At 39.4% G+C, this 17913-nt stretch overlaps 1 protein-coding gene across 1 annotated transcript in view; it reads right to left on the reverse strand.

Annotated features, from left to right (window-relative positions):
- The window catches only part of LOC137237533 (solute carrier family 46 member 2), a 41694-nt gene that overhangs the window by 13778 nt on the left and 10003 nt on the right, over positions 1-17913 (reverse strand). Inside the window, exons 3-7 of the mRNA XM_067761270.1 lie at positions 2291-2404; positions 1851-2010; positions 1593-1681; positions 1097-1531; positions 925-1026 (exon numbers count right to left, since the gene is read on the reverse strand). Coding sequence (XP_067617371.1) covers positions 925-1026; positions 1097-1531; positions 1593-1681; positions 1851-2010; positions 2291-2404 — 900 coding nt within the window. The remainder of the gene's footprint in view (positions 1-924; positions 1027-1096; positions 1532-1592; positions 1682-1850; positions 2011-2290; positions 2405-17913) is intronic.

A 17913-nucleotide genomic window follows, 5' to 3' on the forward strand; every position in this document is an offset into this window, starting at 1 on the left:
GACGCTGGCAACAACAATGGAAAGTGAGCCAGGGAAGTTATTCCTGAACTGAACCACCAAATGGAGAGGTGGACTTTTGCCTGATGTTGTTGTAATTGTATTAACGATAAATACACTCCCCAAAGGCTTTTGGGAGTGTTATCGATGTTGATGGTCCTTTGCCGCATATAGATCCGGTACGTTCCAACAACAAAGCACCATCAAGGCACTAGCCTGACCATCTCGGGAACGATTAATAAACCTTATATGCCTATAACGCCCTCCCACCCCTAGTTTCATTAGAAACTTGGGGTCGCCAGAGCCTCGCCTGCTAAATATGTGTAAAATACACTCATATTTGTAATAGGATTCCCCTCGCGTAGGTGAAGTTGACAATGGGGTTGCGAAAGCTTTGAGCTATAAAGCTTTCTGTTGCGCTTATCAACCCCTTTAATCCGACTTTTGCCTGATCGAGTTTCTGATTACTTACCCAAATATCTCCACAGAAGAAGTAAGATCGAAATCCCGAATTTTCTGTACTGCGGATTTTCAAACCTTTTTCGAATTAGAGCACTTCGCCCAACATCGAAGAAGGGTAGGAGGGAGAGGTGACCTATTCCCGTGCAGTGTCATCAATAACATGACCTGCCGAAGCGACAGATCTTATAAAGTCAGCAACTATGTGAGGCACGTAATGCGCACCCATACTCGATGTAGTGCTAAATGCTGTGCCAGATACGAGGGAGGTTCTACTGGCTAGCCCTTCAAGAAGAAGGGAGATCTACACTCGGGGAGTCTCGCAGTGAGACTTAAATTATCTCGGTCAACGCATAAAGTATTTTCGCCTTCAATCCATCCTCCATCTTGTAGTATTAGAAAGCGGTAGGTTCTTCGTTTCTTACTCTAATCTAGAACTGAGTTTAAAATTAGTACAAATTTAGTTACCAATTAATGCAGCAGCTGAAGAAAATGTGAAGAAAAAACTAAAATCATTTCCGTTCCAATTGAGTTTGATCAGCGTATAACGATACCAATAGTCATTCTCTCCTACAATATTCAAAATAAAATAGTTAAATAAAGCTTTTAAGAAAAGAAGGGGAACGTATTTCGGTCATACCTGTCGCTGGTCCCAACGTTAAGAAGTAAGCAATGATTAGCAAAATTAGTAACATCCTTCCGTGGTTGGGGCGTTTTATCAGTGGAAATTTCAGGCAATCTACCACCAACGTAGGATCGAAAAACTCACGAAAAAATGAACGCCTAGCGGGCTCAATGTTTGGAGAATGCTGTGCTGCCTTATTCGTAGCATTTAGTTGTGAGCTCAATTCAAAACTAACATTTTTCGCTCTATCCACTTCATCAATACTCGTTTGTTCGTAAGCTAAATTTTCAGAGCCAGCGCTTAGCGATGGTGGGCCATGTGTGGGTAAAGGTGGTGGAGCATCCGCTACAACTTTTGCATCCGATTTTGGTGCAGGTTTTACTTCTTCAATGAAGAAAATGATATATAGTATGGCAATTATTTGGAACGAAGCGGCCATACCGAACGATACTGAAATATATATGTAGTATTGTTAAAAAGGAAAAAAAACAACAATTTGTTTCAAACTCACAGACATAACCTAATTGTTGGAATAGAATACCGCTTATGGGTTGACCAATGAAAGGTACTGCTGTGATGAACATTGCAAATATACCAAATCTGAAATGTTATAAAAGAATATTTATTCAAATAAATAAATCTTTCTTGATCATTATAATAAGTAAGCATTGGAATATCAATGGCTTATAAAGCTCGTTGTATAAATCTATCGGCAGCACCCAAGAAATGTTATATGAGATAAATGAGTCATGCGAAAATCGAAAGTTACCTAAATATGCGATCCTCCTCTGGTGTTGCTATTGTTATATAACTGTAAACAGCCATTAAGCAAAATGTTAGTCCACCGAATAATGCCGGCACGATCGCCTCACAGTAAGCACCAAATTCCATTGGAAGGGAGTCGAAAAATATAGCCGATATAAGTAGACCTTGAGGAGTAAACATTTTTGATATATGATACGGCCGAACTTCAACTTGAAGACTTTAAAGCATGAAACTCAAAATTTCAATTCCACTTTATGGGAAAAGTAAGATTACAAATTAACGGAAAGAAAAAACTAAATTCAAACAAGTTTGTTTCTTTTGAGAGAAATTCTTTTGTTTTAGAAGTGAAGAATGTGTGAGAACAAATAACAAGTATTTTAAAATGTTTAATTTTGAAATTAAATGTAGTTACATACTCATAAAAAGATACCAAAGTACACTTACATGTAAACGATAGAAACTCGCCTATAATGGGCATTATCATACATGGCTTTCGCTTGTTGTACCGATCCGACCAACCACCAGCAAAAAGCAGCACAATTAGAGGGAAGATGGCAGCTGAACATAGAAATAACTCGTTAATAGTATTTAGTAGAAGAATGAATCGACCGTAATAAGAATATAGCTATAGTAGTTTCCTAGAGGCTTAACACATGCTAGTTTATAGCAGTAGTAGTAGTAGTAGTAGTAGTAGTAGTAGTAGCTAGTTTGAAATGGTTTCAAAAGTACTTGGAGCAATTAAGGTCCGAGGAGATATTAGGCCAAGCTTCCACTGTGAAGAGGGACCCCTCTTAGGAAACTTTTTTTTTCTAATCGGAAAACTTGTTTCCAAATTTTTGATGTGGCTTTGCCCGGGACTTGAACCCAGGACTTTCGGTGTGTTGAACGGAGCACGCCAACACCATATCGCGGTGGCCGCAGCGAATATACTAACTTTTTTAACGACATTCGTCTTAGGATAAGAACAGAGTGTGCGCTGAAAACCGAGCTGAGATTGGCAGCGTGATAAAGATTGTCAGTGCGATAAAACTGATTACATACAAGTCAATACAAATAAGCTTGTGCATAAAGCGTCAGTTATGCACCGACGTGTGTCGTACGTACGGATGTTTGTCGTACGAAACACGTTTGAGCGAACCCTCTAGTCCGTAGGAATCAATGTATTCGTCTGTGTATATGTACATAACATATTTGTGTGTATATTGTTTACATCAAAGCACTGTTGCCATTGACCAGTTTGCATGCATTGCTTATGCAAACATCAACTTTTGGAATTACAATTTTCCATGGTGTAAATGGCAGAAACAAATACTGAATAAGAATTTCTAGTTCATTTATTTGTAACCTGCAATTTCATATAATAATTTCGATATTTTTCAACAAAATTTGAAACAATCATTAGGCCGTTTTGTATATTAACTGCAAACGGTCCAAACATAGCACACAAAATATTTAATAGGCAACTCTGTCATGTGAGAGTGCGATCATCTGACACGTTCTTACGGAAAAAATCAAAATTGATTTGATTTCTACGTTCCGGGCTACGTACGTTGAACGCCGGTGAGTTTTCGTTTACATTGCACCAGAGGCAATATTAACATAGAGACATTACAGGGACGAAAAATAGTGTAAAGCAAGCTTCACAAAATTCTAGTACGTCACATTCACCACTTACCACAGCAGAATTTTTTAGACTACCACTGTCTGTATTTATTATTTAACAATTATTTGTACACTTTTTATTCAGCTAATGTGTTCAGAATTTACATTTTTACACTTTAGAACTACAATCGGTGTATTTTGTGTGCTTAGATTATGTTAAAAATACTGTTAAAATTTTTGGTGTGGTGGAAGTGACCTACTAAAATTTTGTGAAGCTCCGCTGCTTTCCACTGAAGTTCGCGCATGCAACATCTTTATCTTCAAAAATTTTTGCATTGCACACTCACAAGTTAGGTCGTGTCAGCTGACACGTTTTTTCTACGTACGTTCGTGGGTAACTGATGCTTAACACAGTTAACGCCGACAAGAGCAGAGCGCAAAGCCGATGAGTGCGAGAAAACAGTTTCAAAGCGTTTTGCGCGCTTGTTTGCACTGATGACCTGATATGAAACTTCTCGCTCTCTGAGAGCACGTGAAAATGTGCATTTTTTATAACATTGGCTATAGATGCCATCATACTCAAAATCAAATTCAGGCATTTCAGGAAACTCTTTGGGTATTTTACATGGTAAAGGTTTAATTTATGATTTTCACCGAAAACTTACTCAAGATTGTCAAATGTGATATCAAAAAACTCGATTTTTTGTCAGGATTACAAATCCGAAGAAAAAATAACTCTTTTTCACCCGTGATAAATTTATCTGTGACAACACCTTTCATCGAAGGGCTGCTCACGAAACGGGTTTTGCTAGCTACTTTCGATTGGTGAAAAAGTCAGCTTCTTAGTCTTCGCATTGATGTAAATGGATGCATAAAGGCCACGTTTTTGTGGAGCGTTGCGACATTCCATTTTTGACAGCTGAGATAAATTGTGCTTTTTTATTGTATGTGGATAACATATGTATGTATGTACTTAAACTTTTTGGTCGCATCAAAGTGAAAAAAGGGGCCAGCCGTCCATTGTTATCTTATGGCGGTGCCAGAGCAACAAAGCAAAGCAACGCAATTGAAATATATTATTTCATATTTTTTCACTTACCTACCACAAAATATTTCTACAAAACTTTGCCTTTTTTATACATTTTAGTAAGTTTTTATGAGCTCACTTGCTGATTTATTTGAAAATAATGAAACCGAACGGATTTCTTGAAGTTTTTTTTGGCGTATTTTATGCAACTCTATAGGCATCTGATCTTCAAGACCCATTCTTGGAAACGAATGAACTTTTGTTTACAATCGAATGAACCATTGTTTACAATCGAATGAACTTCAAGACCCATTCTTGGAATCGAATTGAGAGAGAATGAATGTTTCGTATCAGGTCATCAGTGCTTGTTTGCATTGTTGATGTTTGCTTTTTAGCGTGAATTCGTGCTTTTCAATGGTTTAAAAATAAAAAATGGATATCGATCAAATAATAAGTGAAAATTTTTTTTTAGTGTAATTGGATGTTTTCCAAATTCTTTTGTGTTAATAATTGCATTAATCACACTAGGAGAAGCAAAATACTCTTCATCGGATGAATCCATTACCGTGTACAGCAATTTTATAAATACAAATGAACAACAAGACTAAATTACATAAAAGCAAAACACATGGAATAAACAGTATTTTAGCGCTGATTCTCGCATTCACTGTGTTATATACAAATTTCCTTCTCGCATGAAAATAAGCTCGATTCGGCTCCGCTCGGCATCAGCGCCCACTCTGTTCTTACCCTTAGCTATATTAGCGCATGGGGGACAATAATCGATTTGCGTTTATCTACAAGGTTGAAAATTTTTGCTTAAATTTGTATATTAACTTTGATAACATAACGGTTGATCGAAACGGCATAAACGAATCGAGATAAATATAGACTTTCATGAAAAAAGGTATTGATTTAGCCATGTCCGTCCGTCTGCCTGTGATCACGATAACTTTAGTAATTATTGAGATATCTTATTGAAATTTGGTATAGGAAACCATATAACGCGTGCATCTCCCATTTCCTTTTAGAACGAACGAAATCGGATGATAACCACGCCCACATTTTATGTATACATATAACATGTTGGAAAACACAAAAACCTGATTATTCAGTAAATAGTACACCTTGAATGTTGAAATTCGATGTGTGGACTGATATTAAGACTCTTGATAAAAATCTGAAAAAATTGTTTGAAAATGGGCGTGGCACCGCTCACTTCTGATAAAATCAATTTTACAAATATTATTAATCATAAACTAAAAACCGTTAACAAACGAAGTAAAAGTCGGATTGAAAAGTAGTCATTTTAAAGCCTAATGTTATTACTATAAGAAATGGGAATTTTTTTATTTTTTATCGCAATATCTTAAAAATTCCTTTTCATTCTACTTCGTTATTTCCTCTATTTCTTTTGATGATCTGATTGAGAGACAAGAACATCCGGATTTCAAAACATACATACATATATATATATAATTATATGGCATCCGATGTGATGTGGTCGTAACGTGCTCACCTACCACACCGAAGGTCGTGGGTTCAATTGCCGTGAAAAGCAACATTAGCCGAGTTTTTTTACACGTATATATGTCTACGTTTCCCGGTAAAAAAAAAACCCTATCCGCGTTTAGATACTGTTTAGGAGACCCATCTAGCGGCAGTGATTAAATAACTAGCTACAGAACATGGCGTACCGAAAAGCGGAGACCACAAACCTCTGTTGTATGTCTGTGTATAATCGGTTGCGGTGAATAGTGGGCACACACCATTTATAGGTGCAATACATAGAGCTAGTGTAGAGGTGAAACACAGACACATATTTCAGTTGCATCTGAGTATAATGCGTATTGAAATTTAGGAGTACTAATTTTCTACGCAGCAATTTCAGAAGCGCAGATAAAGTTTAATACTTAGCAGTCCATATAAAGTTTAAGCGTATATGTATTGTAACGATTTTGCTGCAAATCCTCTTATTTGCAATCCTCTGCTAAGTTCGAATCACTAAACTGTTGAATAAATACTCCAATATTGAATAATGGAAAAATGGCCTTTATTGAAGTACTTCACAATAACACTTATACTTTGCTACTCGCTGGCTTAATAACCAAACTGATTGATAACTCAAATGAAACTCTACTATTGGCCGCCAGATCGCGTGCTTAATCAAACTGATTGATAGCTCAACTCAAACTGAATTACTTCTTACTCGCTTGCCCCGCTTTTATAGTTTACGCTGCATACTTCTAGGCTCTTCGATTTCCAGAACTTACTAGTTGTTTCGGCTACAAAATCGCCAGCCACAACTACGTGCACAAATTGTTGCTCTCTCTTGTGACAACTCAGATAAGATATATGCATGTGTTTGTGCATTACCGCTCCGCTGCTCGTATACGTACATATGTGTAGACGCACTTATTTATTCGTTTATGTAGATACATAAAGATTGAATTATTGATGTGAATGTTTGTAGTTTACAGTCTCTCGCGCGCACATAGGCATATAAGTAAATGCATCTGTGTGTGACATCTCTCTGGGCTGCCTTATATATGTGTATACTTGATTTGATTATTAACGTAAATACTGCTTGGCATGGCCTTAGCATCGCCTTAGTGATGGGATAATTTAGTGATGCTAATATCCGTGACACTGCCCTCCACCTAAGTCTGATCGTCCCGATCAGACAAATCTCTCGATCTAAACGTTGCTAGCCTTTCCAAATGGACCACCTTCATTTTGGTTCGTGGTTTACCGATGGTTTGTATGCGGTACACTACATCCTTGATCCGTTTTACAACTTTGTATGGGCCTTCCCAATTACACTGCAATTTCGGGGACAAACCTTTTTTACGTTGTGGGTTGTATAACAGCACCAAATCTCCTTCCTGAAAACCTTCTGAATTAATCGCTTTATCATATCTGGCTTTCATCTTGTCACTCATAATCTTTGTTCGTTGCCTTATCAGATCATGTATTTCTCTTAGCTCTTCTTCCAAATCACTAGTGGATTTCCTGACATTTCTCTCCGCATTGGCATCTATCCCAAACTTCAAATCAGCTGGCAGTCTAAGGTCATTGCCAAAAATTACTTTTGCAGGGGTTTGGCCCGTTGTCTCATGCACTGCTGATCGGTAAGCCATCAAGAATAATGGTATGCGGGTATCCCATTCTTTATGGTACTTGTCCACTACTTTCCTTAAGTGCTCCTCCAATGTTCTATTGAATCGTTCTACCATACCATCGGATTGAGGATGCAATGCAGTTGTCCATGTTTTTCGAATGCCCAATGACTTACACATTTCCTGGAATACAGCTGATTCGAAATTCCTGCCTTGGTCAGAATGTAACTCCATTGGTACACCATACCTTGCAACCCAATTGTTTATAAACACTTCTGCTACCGTTTCCGCTTCTTGATTTGGGATTGGGTATACCTCTGGCCATTTGCTGAAATAATCCATAACTACCAGTACATATTTGTTTCCGCCGTTGCTAGTAGGAAATGGACCGGCGACATCCATAGCGATCCTTTCAAATGGCGCACCTGAGTTATATTGCTTCATCTGGCCACGACTTCGTGTTCTGGGCCCTTTCGCTCTGCTGCAAACCTCGCAGTTCGCAATCCACTCAGTGACCGACTGACGGCAACCAACCCAATAGAATCTCTGTTTAATCTTCTCGAGCGTCTTCGTGATTCCAAGATGACCTCCGCTTGGACCATTATGCAGCTCTCTGAGCACATCAGGAATCCCCTTTCTGGGAACAACTATCAGTTTATTCTTGTATTTACCATCCTCACTCTCCCATACTCGATGAAGGCAACCGGATATCAATTCTAAACTGTTCCACTGTGCCCAATATGACTTCGCAATGTGACTCTCTGCTGACATCTCTTCTATGTTTGGTCTTTCATTTCGTTCGAGCCCTTGCATAACACGTGACAGATCTGCATCTTCTAGCTGGCACTTTCTTAGCTGTTCCTTATCCCATTCATCTGTACATGTTATAGTCATTAGCCGGACATCTATAATGTCTTCTTTAGCCTCGGCTTTTGAACAGTGCTTGCATTCCAAACTCCATGGTCTTCGTGACATTGCTTCGGCATTTCCATGGGTACTACCTTTTCGATGCTCAATGGAAAAGTCATAGCTTTGTAGTCGCTCGATCCACCGTGCCAATTGTCCTTCCGGATTACGGAACTGCAGTAGCCATTTTAAAGCTGCGTGATCTGTCCTGACACGGAATCGCTGGCCGTAGAGGTATTTGTGAAAATGTTTAACGCACTCTACCAATGCCAACAGCTCTCTCCGCGTAACGCAGTAGTTCCTCTCTGGTTTTCCAATCGAACGGCTGTAATATGCAACTACCTTCTCCTGTCCATCGACCAGTTGTGATAAAACGCCTCCTATAGCATATCCACTCGCATCTGTATCTAGAATAAATGTTGCTCCTGGAATCGGGTATGCTAACATTGGGGCAGTGCACAAACGCTCCTTCAATGTTTGGAAAGCCACTTCTTGCTCCTTCTTCCATTCAAAAGCTTTATTTTTTCTTGTAAGCTCATGGAGGCTATGGGCTACGCTGGAAAAATTTAGTACAAATCGGCGGTAATATGTGCACAGCCCAAGGAAACTTCTTAATTCATGTAGGTTCTGTGGTCTTGGCCAATCCTTTACAGCCTCTATCTTTTCGTTCGCAGTGCAGATGCCCTCTGTCGTTACCTTGTGACCCAAATAATTTACTTCCTTTTTAAACAGCGCACACTTTTTGGGACTTAACTTCAGACCAGCGCCATCTATTCTTTGGAAAACTTCCTCCAAGTTCTTAAGATATTCATCGAAATTCTTGCCCAATACGATGATGTCGTCCAGGTACACCAAGCATGTTTTCCAATGTAGTCCTTTCAATACCTGATCCATGAGTCTCTCGAAAGTAGCTGGTGCATTACATAGTCCAAAGGGCATTACTGTAAATTGCCAAAGACCATCTCCGACGCTGAAGGCTGTTTTCTCCTTTACCTCCACTTGCCAGTAGCCGCTTTTCAAGTCCAGTGTGGAAAACCATTTCGTACCAGAGAGCGAGTCCAGAGTGTCGTCAATTCTTGGCAATGGGTAGCTATCCTTTTTCGTAACGTCATTCAACTTCCGGTAGTCCACGCAAAACCTCATTTTTTCATCCTTCTTCTTTAAAAGTACTACCGGTGAGCTTCAGGGACTAGCTGATGGTTCGATGACGCCGATGTCGCTCATTTCTTGTATAATTTGACTCACAACTTCCCGCTTCGCCAGTGGAACACTACGGGGAGCTTGACGGATCGGCCTCGCATCTCCAGTGTCAATTTGATGTTTCACAACGTTGGTGCGACCTGGTTTAGAACCATCCTGGTCAAATATGTTCGCGTACTTTAGGAGCAGTTGTTTTGCCTTACTCTGATATGCTTCCTCTAGCCCCTGCGTCCATGCCGTGATGTCATTCGAAAGATTAGTATTACTAGCTGAAACGTGTTCCTGGAGCTGTTCACAGTTAATAACTACTTCAGCCTCTTGGAATCTTCCAAAAATAGCTCCTTTAGTCAGTTTGAGTGGTGAATTGAACTCATTGAGTACTCTTACCGGAACACGTCCATATTGTTTTGTCATAGCCAGGGTTTTTCCTACAAGTATGTTCAGTGCTGATTTGTTTGCTGCTTCGACAACCCACAATTTGTTTGTCCCACAATCTCCATCAACCTTTGCCCAGATGACTGCTTCGGATTTTGGTGGTATTCGCTGACTCTCTTCCACCAGCACTCGTTTACTGCTGTAGCCTCTCTCGTAGCCGAAATTAAGTGGTACATCCATGTTCTTATATCGCATCGTCTTGCTTTGCATGTCGATCTTGATGCCCTGGTCGATTAAGAAGTCCACTCCAATTATGATTTCATCAACAATCTCTGCCACTATAAAATTGTGTACTACCGTGACGTTCCCAATTGCGACTTCACATGATACTTCTCCTAGAACCGTGCTGTCTTCTCCAGTGGCTGTACGCAATCTTGCTCCATGCAATGGTGTTATCTTCTTGTTGACTAAATCCGCCCGAATGATGGAATGATATGCACCCGTATCTACAGTCAGTAAACGTTCCTTTCCATCCACATGTCCTCCGACAGTAAGATTGTTTGACCTTCTTCCAATTTGTGAGATAGAGATTATGGGGCATTCAATTGAGGGAGCCAGCTGTCTCCCCTTGCGGCTGACTCGCTTTAGTTTAACGATTGAGTGGACTTGGAGATTTGCTCATATCCTTCAGCTCTGCGTTTACGGCCACCCACATTGTTGGAGCTATTGGGACCGGTGCTGCAATGTCGTGCAATATGACCTGGGTTGCAGCACTTTAAACATTTAATAACTCCGGCATTTTTCTGTTGTGATCCCTTCAGTGCTTCCAAAATTGTGTCTACCCATTCTGGCCTTTCTACTTCTACACGATGAGCCTTATATGCTGGTTTACTTAATAGGGAGGCAGTTTCCTGAGTCAATGCATGTGATATCGTTTCAGCAAATGTCAGTTTTGGGTTCGCGTATGTAGCTCGCTTCGTTTCCACGTCTCGTATGCCATTTATAAAACTCTGGATTTTTACCGTCTCGGTGTATTCCACGGGTGCGTCCGCATTTGCGAGATGAGCCAACCTTTCAACATCTGAAGCAAACTCCTGCAATGTCTCATTTGCTTTTTGGTAGCGGTTTTGCAACTCAATTTGGAATATCTGTTTCCTATGCTCGCTTCCGTAAAGTCTCTCGACAGCGGCCATCAATGCTTCATAGTTGTTCCGCTCTCCTTCCGGAATCGTCTGTAGGATTTCCGCTGCTGGCCCTTTCAATGCCACGAACAGAGCTGCAACTTTATCTTCATCATTCCAGTTGTTCGCTGTCGACGTCTTCTCAAATTGGAGCTTAAATACCTGGAATGGAACAGAACCATCAAACGTTAAGGATTTTACCTTCAGAGTAGACGTTGAAGTGATTGGACGGTTCAATTGTAACTCCTGAATCCGATCTTTCAAAGCATCCATCTCGGCCTCCACTTTATTTTGTCGTTCACTAACAGCCTCCAGCTGCGATGAGAATTTTGTTTCCTGTGCCTCCAGCTTTGTTGAGATACGTTCTTCTTGTGCTTCGAGCTGTAATGTTATGCGTGCCTCTTGTTCTTTTAATTGTTCTGCAATTTGTGACGCCATGTGTGTTTTCTGTTCTTCCAATTGTGATGCCATATATGTCTTCCGTTCTTCCAGTTGAGATGACATGTTGGTGGATATTTGCGATGACATTTCTGTTATACGTGCCTCTTGCGCTTCCAGTTGGGATGCCAATTGCGACGACATTGATGCTACTGTCGATGTTTGTGCAGATATTGCAGCCAATATCATGTTCAAGTCTGTGCTGGTAACCGTCTGCGATGTTTCGTTTTTCTCTTCAATTTTTGTTGTCTCCTCGCCATCAAGATGAAAGACATGCTCTTCCACATCAATTCCTTCTGCTTCCATTGCCTCTCGTAGCCGTGCCTGAAGTTCAAGTTTAACGCCGCTTGTATTCAATCCACGGGTCTCCAACTCCTTCTTTAGTTGCTGGATCTTCAATTCACTGAACTTTGCCATGTCCTTGTTGTCCTTTGGAATTTATTCAACAATTCCTCTTCTGACACCAATTGTGACGATTTTGCTGCAAATCCTCTTATTTGCAATCCTCTGCTAAGTTCGAATCACTAAACTGTTGAATAAATACTCCAATATTGAATAATGGAAAAATGGCCTTTATTAAAGTACTTCACAATAACACTTATACTTTGCTACTCGCTGGCTTAATAACCAAACTGATTGATAACTCAAATGAAACTCTACTATTGGCCGCCAGATCGCGTGCTTAATCAAACTGATTGATAGCTCAACTCAAACTGAATTACTTCTTACTCGCTTGCCCCGCTTTTATAGTTTACGCTGCATACTTCTAGGCTCTTCGATTTCCAGAACTTACTAGTTGTTTCGGCTACAAAATCGCCAGCCACAACTAAGTGCACAAATTATTGCTCTCTTTTGTGACAACTCAGATAAGATATATGCATGTGTTTGTGCATTGCCGCTCCGCTGCTCGTATACGTACATATGTGAAGACGCAATTATTTATTCGTTTATGTATATACATAAAGATTGAATTATTGATGTGAATGTTTGTAGTTTACAGTCTCTCGCGCGCACATAGGCATATAAGTAAATGCATCTGTGTGTGACATCTCTCTGGGCTGCCTTATATATGTGTATACTTGATTTGATTATTAACGTAAATACTGCTTGGCATGGCCTTAGCATCGCCTTAGTGATGGGATAATTTAGTGATGCTAATATCCGTGACAGTATAAAGATGTAAAAAAACACAGCTATCATAATACTTAAGAAAAACTTTACCAAGCCATCTCGGCCTTTGGCAGTAATTTGACTAACATTCCGAGTGCATTCCTGCTATGAAAGGCTTCTCAACGAAAATTCGTCAATCTCTTCGCAGGTAGCGGATAGGAGGCCATGTATATTTTTTATAAAAAACATTTTCCTTTGGCATCATGATCACCGCTACTTAATAAACAAACACTCAGTCAAATAAAGTAATCGCTTTATAGTGTATATAAATCAATTAAACAAGAGGCTATAAAAGATAATGTGCTATGTAAATACGTAGTACGGATACAAATATCTTAAATAAACGGCGGCCGCCGTGGATGGTAACGTGCTCCGCCATCCACACCGAAGATCGTGAACACAGGGCAAAACAGCATCAAAATTTTATAAACACGTTTTTTCAATTAGAAGAAAATTTTTCTAAGCTGGGTCGCCTCTCGGCAGTGTTTGGCAAGCACTCCGAGTGTATTTCTGCCATGAAAAGCTCTCACTGAAAGCTCATCTGTCTTGCAGATGCCATTCGGAGTCGGCACAAAACAAGTAGGTCCCGTCCCGCCGATGTGTAGGAAAAATCAGGACGAGCATGACGCAAATTGGAAGAGAAGCTCGGCCTAAAATCTCTTCGGAGGCTACCGCGCCTTATATTAATTTTTATATATGAATGTACAAATCTTTTAACAAAAAAAAATTTTTTCAATCAACATTTTTTTACATTATTTACATACCTTCGCTCACATTTTCATACAGACAAACCATATGATGTTTACTCATATAATTATAAAAGAAAGATTTATTAAAAAGAATGCTATTGATTTATATGTCTGAATGTATAATTGCGAAAGAAAAAAAATTATAAATAATCGTTAGGCAGTGAATATAACTTGTTTCATACACAAAATGAATGACCGAAACTTAAAGAACCAGTTTTGAATTTTGATATGAAGAATTCAAATTCCGAAGATGAATTGCAAAACTAATTGAAACAAGTAAGGAAGGCTAAGTTCGGGTGTAACCTAACATTACATACTCAGTTGACAGCTATGGTGACAAAATAAGGGAAAACAACCACGTAGGAAAATGAACCTAGGGCAACCCTGGAATGTGTTTGTATGACATGTGTATCAAATGGAAGGTATTAAAGAGTATTTTAAGAGGGAGTGGGCCATAGTTCTATAGATGGACGCCATTTAGGGATATCGCCATAACGGTGGACCAAGGGTGACTCTAGAATTTGTTTTGTACGATTAGGGTATCAAATGAAGGGTGTTAATGAGTATTTTAAAAGGGAGCGGGCCTTAGCTATAGAAAGGTGTTAATGAGTATTTAAAAGGGCGTGGTCTTAGTTCTATAGGTGGACGCCTTTTCCAGATATCGCCATAAAGGTGGACCAAGGGTGACTCTAGAATTTGTTTTGTACGATATGGGTATCAAATGAAAGGTGTTAATGAGTATTTTAAAAGGGAGCGGGCCTTAGTTCTATAGGTGGACGCCTTTTCGAGATATCTCCATAAAGGTGGACCAGGGGTGCCTCTAGAATTTGTTTGTACGATATGGGTATCAAATGAAAGGTGTTAATGAGTATTTAAAAGAGCGTGGGCTTAGTTCTATAGGTGGACGCCTTTTCCAGATATCGCCATAAAGGTGGACCAAGGGTGACTCTAGAATTTCTTTGTACGATATGGGTATCAAATGAAAGGCGTTAACGAGTATTTTAAAAGGGAGTGGGCCTTAGTTCTATAGGTGGACGCCTTTTCGAGATACCTCCATAAAGGTGAACCAGGGGTGACTCTATAATTTGTTTGTACGATATGGGTATCAAATGAAAGGTGTTAATGAGTATTTTAAAAGGGTGTGGGCCTTAATTCTATAGGCGGACGCCTTTTCGAGATATCTCCATAAAGGTTGACCAGGGGTGACTCTAGAATTTGTTTGAAAGGTGTTAATGAGTATTTTAGAAGGGAGTGGACGTTAGTTCTATAGGTGGACGCCTTTTCGAGATATCGCCATAAAGGTGGACCAGGGGTGACTCTAGAATTTGTTTGAAAGGTGTTAATGAGTATTTTAAAATGGAGTGGGCCTTAGTTCTATAGGTAGACGCCTTTTCGAGATATCTCCATAAAGGTGGACCAGGGGTGACTCTAGAATGTGTTTGAAAGGTGATAATTAGTATTTTAAAAAGGAGTGGGCCTTAGTTCTATAGGTAGACGCCTTTTCGAGATATCTCCATAAAGGTGAACCAGGGGTGACTCTAGAATTTGTTTGAAAGGTGTTAATGAGTATTTTAAAAGGGAGTGGGCCTTAGTTCTATAGGTAGACGCCTTTTCGAGATATCTCCATAAAGGTGGACCAGGGGTGACTCTAGAATTTGTTTGAAAGGTGTTAATGAGTATTTTAAAAGGGAGTGGGCCTTAGTTCTATAGGTAGACACCTTTTCGAGATATCTCCATAAAGGTGGACCAGGGGTGACTCTAGAATGTGTTTGAAAGGTGATAATTAGTATTTTAAAAAGGAGTGGTCCTTAGTTCTATAGGTAGACGCCTTTTCGAGATATCTCCATAAAGGTGGACCAGGGGTGACTCTAGAATTTGTTTGAAAGGTGTTAATGAGTATTTTAGAAGGGAGTGGACGTTAGTTCTATAGGTGGACGCCTTTTCGAGATATCGCCATAAAGGCGGACCAGGGGTGACTCTAGAATTTGTTTGAAAGGTGATAATTAGTATTTTAAAAAGGAGTGGGCCTTAGTTCTATGGGTGGACGCCTCTTCGAGATATCGACCAAAATGTGGGCCAGGGTGACCCGGAACGTCATCTGTTGGATACCGCTAATTTATTTATATATGCAATACCACGAACAGTATTCCTGCCAAGATTTCAAGGTTTTTTTATTTCGCCCTGCTCAACTTTTTTATTTTCTTCTACTTAATATGGTAGGTGTCATACCCATTTTACAAAGTTTTTTTTCTAAAGTTATAATTTGCGTCAATAAACCAATCCAATTACCATGTTTCATCCCTTTTTTCGTATTTGGTATAGAATTATGGCATTTTTTCATTTTTCGTAATTTTCGTTATCGAAAAAGTGGGCGTGGTCATAGTCGGATTTCGGCCATTTTTTATACCAAAACAAAGTGGGTCCAGATAAGTACGTGAACTGAATTTAGTAAAGATATATCGATTTTTGCTCAAGTTATCGTGTTAACGGCCGAGCGGAAGGACAGACGGTCGATTGTGTATAAAAACTGGGCGTGGCTTCAACCGATTCACAGAAAACAGTTATCGTCCAAGAAGCTCAGCCCCTACCAAATTTATTTATATTTTATTTATTTATTTATTTATTTATTCAGTCTATAAAGATACAGGTCTTACAGACTGCCAATAATGGTAGATACAAAAAATATTAACACAAAGATAACAAAATATACATGTAAATATATAGCTTACAAAAAAATAATAAGTTCTTATAACAAACAATTTAAAAGCAATTAAATAGCTGACTTTAAAATATTTATAAAAGCGTCCCTACACATAGAAAAATCAAGCTCAATAGAAGATGAAATCTTATTGAATTCGTTCAGGGCACGTGCAATTGGCGCATTCCTTCCATAATTGGTTCTAATATTGATACCATAAAACGGGCAAACATTACGAAGATCCCTCCTTGGAACATTAAAATTAATTTCCACAAGAAGGTCAGCGCAGTCTACATCTCCGTGGATAATGCCAAACAAGAAAGTCAAGGAGAGAATAGATCTCCTGGCTTCCAGGGATTTAAGATTCAAAAGAAGTAAACGAGCAGTATATGGAGGAAGAGGGTATGTAAACCTTAATGACCGTAAAGCATACTTAAGAAAAACTTTTTGAACTCGCTCAAGCCTGTTGATTGAGAATTGTTGGAAAGGTCTCCAAATGATGGTAGCATACTCAAGATGAGAACGCACGAATGAGGAGTAGAGTACTTTTAAAGTATACGGGTCAGAAAACTCCGAACTATTACGCCGAATGAAGCCTAGGATAGCATAGGCCTTGGCAACGATGCAATCAATATGGTTCACGAACATAAATTTTGTATCAAATACAACCCCAAGATCTTTGATTTTTTCAACAGTCTGCAACGTACTGTTAGCGATACTAAACGAACTGTTGAGATTTGAACGAGATTTTGAGTAGGTTACGTGGAAGCATTTATTTATATTTAATGAAAGATGAGATCGAATGCACCATGAGTAAAGTTTATCAATATCAGCTTGAAGATTAATAATATCGTTTGCGGAATTTACAACAGAGTAAACTTTGAGATCATCGGCGTACAACAGAAATCTAGCGTAAGAGAAGCATGAGCTAATGTCATTGATGAATAAGATAAAAAGCAGTGGTCCCAAAATACTACCCTGCGGGACGCCCGATGTCGCCAAAAAGGGATCTGATGATACCCCATCAATAGAGACGGCACACCATCTATTACTTAGATATGATTTTAGCCACTGCAAAAAGGTTGAATGAAAGCCAAGGCAGTACAGCTTGTGAATTAGAACATCATGCGATACCTTATCAAAAGCTTTGGAAAAGTCGGTATAAATACAGTCGACCTGAAGACCAGATGAAAAGGCAGAGATACAATATTCACTGAACTCCACAAGATTGGAAACGGTAAAGCGACCAGAAACAAACCCATGCTGTCTCGGACAGATCAAGTGCTTCACTGAAAAATAAATCTTTTCCTTGACAACGCACTCAAATAGCTTAGAAACGGTGGAAAGCTTTGAAATTGGCCTGTAATTGCAGACATCAGTCTTACTGCCAGATTTATAAATAGGAGTTATCGAGGCGAATTTCCAAGCATCAATAAACTCACCAAAGCTAAGTGATAAATTGAACATGATCTCTAACGGGACAACTAGGGAAGTGCATCCTTTTAGCAAGGCAGCCGAGAGACCATCAATGTCAGCTTTAGTAGAGTTGCTCAGTTTCGAGATGCCACTGAAGATATCTTCAGATGAAATTGACATTGAACC

The sequence above is a fragment of the Eurosta solidaginis genome, chromosome 1 (genome assembly GCF_040869045.1).
Source record: "Eurosta solidaginis isolate ZX-2024a chromosome 1, ASM4086904v1, whole genome shotgun sequence".
Classification (NCBI taxonomy): Eukaryota; Metazoa; Arthropoda; class Insecta; order Diptera; family Tephritidae; genus Eurosta; species Eurosta solidaginis.